This window comes from Borostomias antarcticus, assembly GCF_949987555.1.
Source record: "Borostomias antarcticus genome assembly, chromosome: 6".
Lineage (NCBI taxonomy): Eukaryota > Metazoa > Chordata > Actinopteri > Stomiiformes > Stomiidae > Borostomias > Borostomias antarcticus.
This window is the reverse complement of record NC_140239.1, coordinates 28,039,273-28,050,098: the sequence shown is the minus strand read 5'-3', so window position 1 is coordinate 28,050,098 and position 10,826 is coordinate 28,039,273. Positions and strand designations below refer to the sequence as shown.

Below are 10,826 nucleotides of genomic sequence, written 5' to 3'. Positions count from 1 at the left end.
TGCTGTCTCTTCAGTTTCCTCATTGTTAAGCCTCTTGTCTTGCCGTTTAAACTGCTTTTTTTTTTGCAATCTGCTGCTTCCAAGTCTAACTCATGGATGGCCGTTATTACAACTCAATCTGAACCAGAGTGCGTACCTTCCGACACAAATCCTGCGTCGTGACGTTTCTCACAATACACTCGCTCTACCTATTGCGTATTGAAGAGAGAGAATCCTTACTTGTAAACGGGGAGCATGATGGGTAGCGGTGCGGAGAGATGCGGCGCGATGTTCAGCAGGTTGGCTCTCTCGTGGAGCGCTTCTTTCACCATCATGTACTGCGCGGGGGGGGGGTAAGGGGGAGGGGTCAACGCGGCGGTTAGCGACACGGCCGTCCGAACGGGGGGGGAATCCCGACAAAGCAGAGGTGAGATGCGAGCTACGGTACCTGTTCGTAGTCCAGTTTCATGATGGCCTTCTGGAGGTAGCGCACCCCGCCGTGGATGAGCTTGGTGCTCCTGCTGCTGGTCCCCGAGGCGAAGTCGCTCCTCTCCACCAGAGCTGTCTTCAGGTCTGGCGAGGACAGGCCGTCCAACGGAGGGAGGGACAGACAGAGGGACGAGGACAGAGAGAAAGGGGCGCAGACAGAGAGGCAGGCAAGCAGACGTTGAGTAATTGTGGCGGTGTTAGCTATATGTCCGTGTTAAGAAAGAGAAGAGCAGTTTGTTGTTTGCAGTAACAAATGGTCAATATTTGGGGATGATGTAATCACACCGGCCATACACTTCGCGCAGGAGCACCTGGACAAGAAAAACACGTCAGGATGCTGTTCACTGACTACGGTTCTGCCTTCAACACCGTATGCCCCGCCCCCGCCTTCAACACTGTATGCCCCGCCCCCGTCAACCTGGTCCTGGAGACCAGAGGTGGAGGCCTGAGCAGCTCCTTATGCAACTGGACTCTGGACTCAATCCCACTCTATGGATTCTATAATGTAATAGAATTTATAATCACCCTATGGTCTGTAAATGGTAAATGGACTGCACTTATATAGCGCTTTTCCACCTTAGCGGCACTCAAAGCACTTTACAATGGCCTCTCATTCACCCATTCACACACCAATGGCGGTAGCTGCCATGCAAAGTGCTAACCTGCTCATTGGGAGCAATTTGGGGTTAGGTGTCTTGCTCAAGGACACTTCGACATGTGGACAGTCGGAGCTGGGATTCGAACCGCTGACCCTACGATCATTGAACAACCCGCTCTACCAACTGAGCTACAGCCGCCCCTGTACTGGTATGTATGGAATCTTTAGGCCTGTTTTAAGATAATGTGGGACGGTACTGAGATGGACAACACAGATGCCAAGGTCAAGAGGGGAGGGCTTTTGCCCCCCCTCTTCCACCGACCAGGAACCACAGTTCATTGGACTGTCACAGTGACATAAATTCACTTTTGTATCGTATTCTCTCCACTGAGTATAAAGCGGAGCATCTGACCTTGGTGTGTGTGCATTCTCTACTGAGCGACTTGTCTGCTTGTTTCTCTGTATGAATTCAACCTATCGTATAAGATCAAATTAAATCTTCAACTTATATCCTGAGGACGGTGTGGTTTATTCTTGGTATCCTACAACTAAGTTTTCAATAACAATACTTTGTTTAGATATTGTATATTTTGGGATGTTGTGATGTTTCTAAACCTGATCCTTGTTGTTTACTTATTCATGTTTGATTATTTATTACGTATTTTACTTATATTTTATGTATAGACTTTCTTTCTGTTCTGCCTCTTGGCCAGGTCGTCATTGCAAATGAGAATTGGTTCTCAATTGACTTATCTGGTTAAATAAAGGTTAAATTAAAAAAATAAAATAAATAAAACTTGACCCCCCTCCCTTGCTGACTCCCCCTCCCCTCCTAAAAAAGTGTTTTCACTTTGTCATTATGGGGTATTGTATGTAAATTGATGAGGACAAAAAATGAATTGCATTCATTTTGTAATAAGGCTGTTACATAACAAAATATGGAAAAAGTGAAGGGGTGTGAATACTTTCCGGTTGCACTGTAGGTCTGGAATGAGGAACTGATTATCACTGATAAGATACTGTAAGTACAAGCGATTACAAAAGTCCCAATGTTCCTGTATCCAAACTTGTTACACATGGCAAATAAACTTTCTATTCTGTTGTGTTGTCTTACTGCGTGAGACGGCGTCTAAGGCACACCCCGCGCCAGTGGCCCCGCCCCCTACGATGAGGACGTCAAACTCGTCCGTGTCTCGCAGGGTGGACAGCTGGGCTTGGCGGGATGGAAGACGATCTGCATACGGCACCTTCAGTTCCCCCTCCGCTGCCAACAAGGCCAGCCGCGCCTGGACAGCACACACACACACACACGCATACGCACACACACACACACACAGACATACAGACATACACACACACACACACACACACACGCACACACACACACACACACACACACACACACACACACAGACATACAGACATACACACACACGCACACACACACGCACACGCACACGCACACGCACTCAACATTAAAATCTTGGACATGAAAATCCACTAGTTGCAATGATTGAATACAGTCCTACGGTTTGATTTGCATTGAGACAAAAGAAATTGAGAGAGAGAGAAAAAACAGTCAAATCAAGAGAGCAGATGAACAGATGGATGGACACAAAGAGAGTCAAGGATTTCATTCATAATGTAACATTTTTTATTTCGCAATCCAAGCCAAATGATTACACTGTGCTGCTTTCCAAGCCAGTGGCCCATTTGACTTGCAAATAGGTGTATGAAAGCCGCGGGCGTTTGTAATTCTGAGCTGAAACAGCAAACAAGATCAAATAATTAGTGTCTATTTCCAAGGACGTGCATATCTAAACACCCCCAGATGACTGAATGCTAGCCTGCCCTGCAATCAGGTTAAAGGACATGGGCCGCAGTCTCATGCAAATGACTAATCGGCCACTGCAGTGAAAACTTTCCAAGGTGACAGCAGCCAATCAATGCGCTTGTTCCAGAGGAGATCAAAGAGTCCTGGTTATCCAATTAGGATTTCAAGGGTTAGTATCCGTCACCTGCATGCATGACTGTAGATTACTGTTTCGTGAGGCCGGTTTGACTCTTGCTTACCAATTCATGCTTGGTTGAGAAAACGTTGTGGGACAACGATTACATTAGGGCACAAAAACAAAAGTTGACATTATGACAAACAAAGGGTCAAATGCATTACAGAAGTGTTCTGGAATGGGACTAATTATAACTTTGCTGCAGTTCAAGGGTCAGACAAGGCAGCTGTTTTTTCTTCTCAAACGCCAGCATGACTGTTTGGCTATTTAAAACCCTATAATGATTCTCTTGCTGTCATTTTGTACACTGACAATTCAAGCAAAGACAGAATAAGCTGTCATTCTTATGGCTTTTTCCCCCCCAGTCATATCATTTCTATTCAAACCGCTGTTCACAAAACTATTTTGCCTAATTAATGGCAACGGATGACTGGTTTCCGTAGAAACGGACACAGTGGGGACATTTAGTCCCATTCTCTGAAATTATCCTAAGACACTAACCAGGGAACACTGGTTATATCTATCAACAAGACATTCTGCAGATTGGAATAAAATTAACAATGAGGGAATACAATCATTAATCTCACTGCCCCCCCCCAAAAAAATCTCCTGACTGTGGTTGCAAATAACCAAATGCACATGCAAAATGCTCTTGCTGGTGTTTACTTTTTAATGTAATTTTTAAGACCTTAGTAATGCAAGATGACATGAGATGACAAAGCGTAACATAATGTAACATACAGTAACATACCTGTAACACAATAGAAAATAACATGGACCAAACACTATCACTCAAACACTATCACTCAAAGTTATTTATTTTCTCCCAACAATCGTGTGTACCAAGGCAACCACAGCAACAGTCCACCTGAGCAGGGTAGGGCTGGATAAAACACATTCCTGGGTCTAGATAGGACATGCCCAGAAAGGCCCGACCCAGAAAGGTGTGTCCTGCTAATAAGAACATGCTCTGTTACGCCCATTCTCCTCACTGTATGCTACATACAGCGGCATAGTAAGAGAGGAGACTGAAGCCGCATTGATGGGTTTGTGTTTTTCGGTGTAACACCTAAAGGTCCAAAGGCCCAAGTTTTGTTATTACTGTAGCATAACATTTTTCCTGGCCAGATCTACAGTAACAACAATGAATCTCTGACTTAATTACTTTACAGCCCTTAACTGAGCTTGTCATGAAGAAATAGCCGAAGACAATGCAGCAATAAACTGACTCAACGGCTATTCAGGTTATCTTTGTTTGTAAGGCTACCCACCTGTGTCTTTCGGTATTCCGACAGCTGAGATAGGCCGAAAAGAGTGGCGACCGCCCCGCTACCAACGATGGCCGTCCTTTTCAGAGCCTTCCGGAACGCCATTGGTCGTCCTGGAACACAGACCAGGGAAGTGAATGAATGGGTGAAGTCTTTAAGAAAGAGCTAAGGCTATTCCCTGTCTATCACTACCAGGGCTGTATGAGGAACGGGTTGAGTCAGACACCGGGCTATATTTCATTAACATGACAGGTGATCAGGTGGAGCAAGCCTGATAGGAGGGCAAAGAGCCAATCCGACATGTCCTACACAGGGTGGCAAGAGCTCAAATGTAAAAGGTCGCCAGACTTCTCAGTGTGTATGCATGAGGGAGTGAGGGAGTGTGTGTACTGCATGTTGTGCCTAACCATGCATGCAATGAAGTGACAAACGATAGGCATGGGACCTTTCTGTGACATCCGGGGCCCATATGCCTGTTTGGTTGTAAATGCAACACCGGGTCGATGTACAGTACTCTTGCGCTGTGACATGACATGACTCTCTATCCTCCTATAACTACTCTCTAAAAAAGGAATACTACAGTATATAGAACAATCTAGAACTAATAAGTTCCTCATTCCAGTCCTAGATACATAGCTAGACATTTAAAGGTTCCCAAACTGGCAATTTACTATCCATCGATCCAGTCTATCAGTATCAGTATTTTGGCGATAGGTTAATTGCAGGTGTGTTTTTGGACTGTTTACCAGCGATCAGGAACACAAGGTTATGGTACTTTATGTACACCATTGTTTGTGCAAGAGACCTGTCTGTGGACTGTAGATAGACCCTATAGACCCTATCTGCAGATAGACCCTACTGTATCTGCAGTCCGCAGACTACATAACACACCTCCTTCACTACACGACCTGGAAGGTGGTGCAGACACCAGGCGTTCGAACTCTTTTCACTGCAAATGGAAAGGCTTTCATGGATGTTTTTATTTTATTTATACAAAAAAGTTAGATTGCCAATTTAATTAGAAAACCTCCATTCATTTTGCCATGGGCTTTCTATTTTTAGTTGCTGTAAGCAGGGCTCCCTTGCTAAATATATATTTTTTCCTCAATATAACTCCCTGCTTTAAAAAGGTTGAATAAAGAAACCAACAAACATGGGGAGACCCCAATATTTCCCCTAACGTATAAATAAAGGTTTCAATCAAAACGTGTGGGCGTGGTCTCCCAACGCGTCATCGCCGAGGAGGTGAAGACAGAAGATGAAACGAGTCCGTGGCCTCGCCCTCCCAAGAATGACTTGGCTGCGGTCACTCACGACCACGGCCAAAAGGCAACATGATCGCAGGTGTCCAGAAGTAAATGAAGAAGTGACTCACGCGTAAGACACTCTGAAGCACACGAGGCGGCCATTTCTTATTTAAGCGCAGACTACAATACGTTACTGTGAAAGTTTAAACATTTAAATTCCACTTCGATAGTCCTTTTTAGGCTATTATATCTGTCGCAGAGAAATGGGCCTAGGGATATCGGATACCTGCTGTCAGTTATGGTTCGTTTTGGAAGAAGGAAGGTTCTAGATGCAATCGCAATTGAAAAAAATAAAATTGATAATCAGAAATGCAGCCTGTGTAAAAAAGAAAATAAGATAATTGTATTCCTTATCATTCTAAAAAAAAAAAAGAAAAAAAAAGATGCGCACGGACGACCCCAGAAGCTACTGTTTATAGCTTATGATAACCCCCATATGATTAGCCTACATAGTTATGATTACCTAGATATAACATAGCTTAGACTGCACGGTGTTAATATGTATCATTACTGAAGAGAAGATGGATAGGGAGCAATTGATACGAGGAAGCCTTCGTTCCTGGAACGCGATCTGGACCGCAACCAATAGGCTATGGGTTTTGCATGTCAATATGAAGTTAAAACCCTAAATAACGGACACAATTAACGTGTCTAAGGTTTATACTTACCAGATTGTCACGTACTTGGTGATATTAACGCCCGAAGATGCGACCACAGAGGATAACGATTATCCAATTCTTATCTTTTTGACAGGACAACCAGGAAGAGAAGACAAGCTGACAGACATACGGAAGCACCAATAGGGTTGCACAGTTTATTAACTTGTCCAATGGTGGTTCAGAGGGCGTCACTAAATGGTGACGCTATGGGGGACACTATTGCACAATATACCCCCACACCCTCTTATATATCCACCATACCTACATGGGATAATTGATACATAGAAGGTACTGTCATAGATTATAAATGGCAAATATATAATTAGTATAACATGTTCAAATATTCTCGCCTTCCCCACCAATTAACAAATAGTATTCTCTTTATTATTTCCAATATGTCTTAAATGGCATGGGCATACGGTGATGTGATAGCCTGCCTATGGCTATTAGTTTGAATATGAACATATATGACGTGCATTTCACCAAGCTGATTACATAACATTACACGTGATATAGCCTAAACCTAATGTACTTTGTCATTGTCATTAAAACGCATTGAGAAATATCCGTGCTACATCTTCGTTGTTTGGATGAGACCAGAGACGGTGCATCAATTTTGGCACGTGGGCAACGGCGCTCCACCTAAAAAAAGTCACACTGTCGATGTCACTCTGCCAGTCTACTGGCAAGGCGGCGAGTTGCACGGTCACAAACTCGGATCCTCTCCACACTAGCTGATCTTGGATACAGGCTACAGCGAGCATGGAAGTTGTGGCTCCTCAATAAGAATGCACGATGATAGTTTGGATTACACTTCAAGGTAAATGATTGATTGTATTTCAATAATAACACTTTTCATGGGGTAGCCACAGTAGAGATATAGCAACACATAAACAAATGCATTTACACATTGTCTTCACAAAGTAGCTTATATCATTTTTGATGTTGCCCATGGAATTACTTATTTGTGAATGTTTCCTTTTTATTATCAATGATTACAGGGTCATTCGAGTGGAGATTCATAGCATCGCTCCTATAACAACTGACTGTTATATTATCACACGTCACTGAGCCAAAAGGTAAGACTGTAAAGAACGGTGGGGACAGATTGCGCGCATTATGGTTGCAATGTTGGTCAGTTGCTTTGGACATGAATGGTGACAATCCAATGGATGGATGCGCTTTTACGCGTTCTACATAGCATGCACCCGCATTTGATTGGACTGCGCCTTGGCATCCTTATCGATTCAGTGCGCGTTATCTCCCTCTCTCATCAGCTACCATGCCGTGCGTCCAGGCTCAGTGCGGCTCGTCCCCTCCAGGAGCCAGCCCCGCTTCCCAGAGCGCCGGCACCCACCCCACCGGGGAGCACAGCTGCGACTTCTTGACGCCCGAGTTTGTCAAGTTCAGCATGGACCTGACCAACACTGAGCTCGCGGCCACCACGTCTCTTCCGAATTTCAGCGCTCTCGTGGACAGCTATAGTTCCAGCTACGACGTCAAGCCTCCCTGTTTGTTTCAAATGCCAGTTCCGGGAGAAGAGTCTTGCGTCAAAGTTGAAGATATCCCTGTGCATGGATACCACCAGCCAGTCCATCATCATCATCACTCCAACGAAGTGATCACTCCCTCCGGATCCGTGTACTACAAGTCTCCGTCGACACAGACACCGACGACACCGAACTTTCAAAGTCCAGCCGGCCATCCCGGGCTATGGGACGATACTGGACCCTTGTACAGTTTCCACCAGGACTATTTGGCTGTGGCGCACAGAATGGATCAATGCAAAAACGCGATATCCAGATTCTCATTGTTCTCTCTCAAGCATCCCCAACCGGGCAACTCCATGACCACTTGTCAGATGCGATTCGACGGTTCTCTCCACGTGGATACACCAGGCACGCATCACGCGTTGGGGAGCCAGGGTATTTTTGGAACCAGCGGGTTCCGGAAGCAGCATGGCGTGGGCTTCCCATCACTTCATCTCGGCCACAGGCACCACTTTATGGATAATCAAGTTCCCTCGCCCCCGAGCCGAGGATCACCCAGCAACGACGGTTTGTGCGCAGTGTGTGGAGACAATGCCGCGTGTCAACACTACGGGGTGCGCACATGTGAGGGTTGCAAGGGATTCTTTAAGGTATGATTCATGGCTAGATAAACTGCAGTGATATGCTGTGGAATGTATATAGATGTATTTGATGCAAACTGTCAAAGCAAATGATTCTAACATTATTTTGCAATCAGAAATTAGGACATGTTTTCATGCAGATTCGCATGTAGTCAATACATTCGTCTTGTTCAGTTGGTAGCCTATTCAGTCCATACACCCACGTTTAATTCCTCTTAGGCAATCATTTCAGCCAATAATATGAGACAAATTCCCTCTAAATGTAAGTGGCTTCTTGATTTCTGCAGTAACACCCCCTAGACAGGACGCTAGAGATCAGCCCGCTGCTGATTAATTAATCCTCTAGTTCCGCCTGTGAACGGCAGACTGAGGTTTCCTCCGAGGAGCTTTAAATTATGAGTGGCCACGGAACTCTGTTTACCTACTGTCTGCTTGACTCGCCCTTAGAATGTATTACAGGTGCAAATGGTTCAAGAGGGTACCTACGAGTTCTGTTCTAGCCCCCCACCCCCTCCATTTCACAAAAATATGTTAATGGACACGTTTTCCCTTATGTGTCCAGGTGGCAGAACATGAGCTAGCATTTACCGTCCTCTTCCATCTCTTTGCAGCGCACGGTCCAGAAAAACGCTAAATACGTGTGTTTAGCTGGTAAAAACTGCCCGGTGGACAAACGACGGAGAAACAGATGTCAGTATTGCCGCTTCCAAAAGTGCCTTGTCGTGGGAATGGTCAAAGAGGGTGAGACGCGCTATTTGGTTCAAAATATTTAGGCATGTCCTTTAAAATACATATCTTTGAAATATTGTTGAGTGAAACCTTTCCACTCAACACATTTGTTCATGTCATGTCAAGTGGTTAGGACCGCGAGTTTGAAGGGTCGACGTGGTCGGTTACCCTCCAAACGTCCACCGGATTCGTCTCCAACTGTCAGCATCCTAAGTGCGCTCGTGAGTGCCCATGTGGAATCCAACCCCTGTTTGTCACGACTCGACTACTCCAATGTAAGTATGTGGCAACGTCATCGGCTGCCAGGTCAGCTCAGTCGCTAGAACATGAAACTCTTCATCTGGGTTATGCAGGTGCATTATCAACTATCCTTACGCAAAGCAAGTTTACGCACATTTGCACTCAAGCTCTAAAACACGCTCGAGACATAATGTGTGATGTCTCCTCACCCCTGTAACACTTTTTAAATCGATGTCTAGTTTCAGGTTACCCTCGAAGGCGCAGCTGGAGATGACGCGCAGCACATCCAGCAGTTTTACGATGTCTTGACCAACTGCATGGATATCATTCGTGGCTGGGCGCAAAAGATCCCAGGGTTTACTGAGCTCCCCAAGCAGGATCAAGATCTTCTCTTCGAATCAGCCTTCCTGGAGCTCTTCGTCCTGCGTTTGGCATACAGGTAGGCTACTTTTGAGCCAGGTGCCAAAAGTGTGTAGGCTATAAACGGCATTGAAACTATTTCAAAATCATTGTCTGTTGTCAATTTCAGGTCCGAACCAGAGGAAGGGAAGCTCATCTTTTGCAACGGACTGGTTTTGCACCGGATCCAGTGTAGGCGAGGCTTTGGAGAGTGGGTCGATACCATCATAGAGTTCTCATCAAATCTTCAAAACATGAATATAGACATCTCAACTTTCTCTTGTATATCCGCCCTGGCCATTGTGACAGGTGAGTGTGTGATCATTATTATCCTACCCAGGCTATTCTACTTGTATGCATTTTCATAAGTGTTTAAATATGATGTCGTTACCACAGAGCGACACGGACTAAAGGAACCGAGGAGAGTGGAAGAACTTCAAAGTAAGATAGTGAGGTGCTTAAAGGACCAACTGAGTTATAACGATGCGGGTCTTTGTCGACCACTCCATTTATCAAAACTGTTGGAAAAACTCCCCGAACTTCGCACGCTGTGCACTCAAGGTTTGCAGCGGATTTTCTACTTAAAACTGGAAGACTTGGTCCCTCCACCCGCTATCATAGACAAGTTATTCCTCGACACGTTGCCGTTTTGAATAGCCTACAAGACGGATTAAGCAAAGGTGTATTTAACAGGCTGTCTAATTGTATATTATAATGTGTGTAATATAATGTATATGTATATTATATTTCAGTAAAATCTGATTTTCTTTTTTATTTAACTCCCCTTTTATTTTCATCTGCTCCTGCTCTCTGGTTTCTCAAAATGTGTCGAATATTGTCATTAATTGTATAAGCGATAAGCCTAGTCCTGATGGAACTAGTTTTTGCTATGACTTTTGTGATAAACCTAATCTGCATGGGCCCACATGTATTTAAAATCTTAATATATACTGGCTTTTGACAGTGTCTTTAAACACCTTTGGACTGTGGTAATTTATACACACTTTTGCCGTGTATG

The 10,826-nt window shown here is 44.7% G+C and overlaps 2 protein-coding genes across 2 annotated transcripts in view; one reads left to right on the top strand and one right to left on the bottom strand.

Moving 5' to 3' along the window:
• gpd2 (glycerol-3-phosphate dehydrogenase 2 (mitochondrial)) overlaps positions 1 to 6,402 on the bottom strand; it is an 18,137-nt gene extending 11,735 nt beyond the window's left edge. Inside the window, exons 1-5 of the mRNA XM_084440380.1 lie at positions 6,319 to 6,402; positions 4,347 to 4,456; positions 2,181 to 2,352; positions 428 to 552; positions 220 to 317 (exon numbers count right to left, since the gene is read on the bottom strand). Coding sequence (XP_084296506.1) covers positions 220 to 317; positions 428 to 552; positions 2,181 to 2,352; positions 4,347 to 4,448 — 497 coding nt within the window. The 5' untranslated portion in view covers positions 4,449 to 4,456; positions 6,319 to 6,402. The remainder of the gene's footprint in view (positions 1 to 219; positions 318 to 427; positions 553 to 2,180; positions 2,353 to 4,346; positions 4,457 to 6,318) is intronic.
• Positions 6,403 to 7,591: 1,189 nt separating this feature from the next.
• Positions 7,592 to 10,461, top strand: LOC311310797 (nuclear receptor subfamily 4 group A member 2-like; the record flags this gene model as incomplete). Its single annotated transcript, XM_084440367.1, has 6 exons — positions 7,592 to 8,449; positions 9,052 to 9,181; positions 9,296 to 9,444; positions 9,649 to 9,848; positions 9,939 to 10,117; positions 10,205 to 10,461. 6 exons carry the CDS (start codon positions 7,592 to 7,594, stop codon positions 10,459 to 10,461), a joined length of 1,773 nt encoding a protein of 590 aa, XP_084296493.1.
• Positions 10,462 to 10,826: the final 365 nt, after the last annotated feature.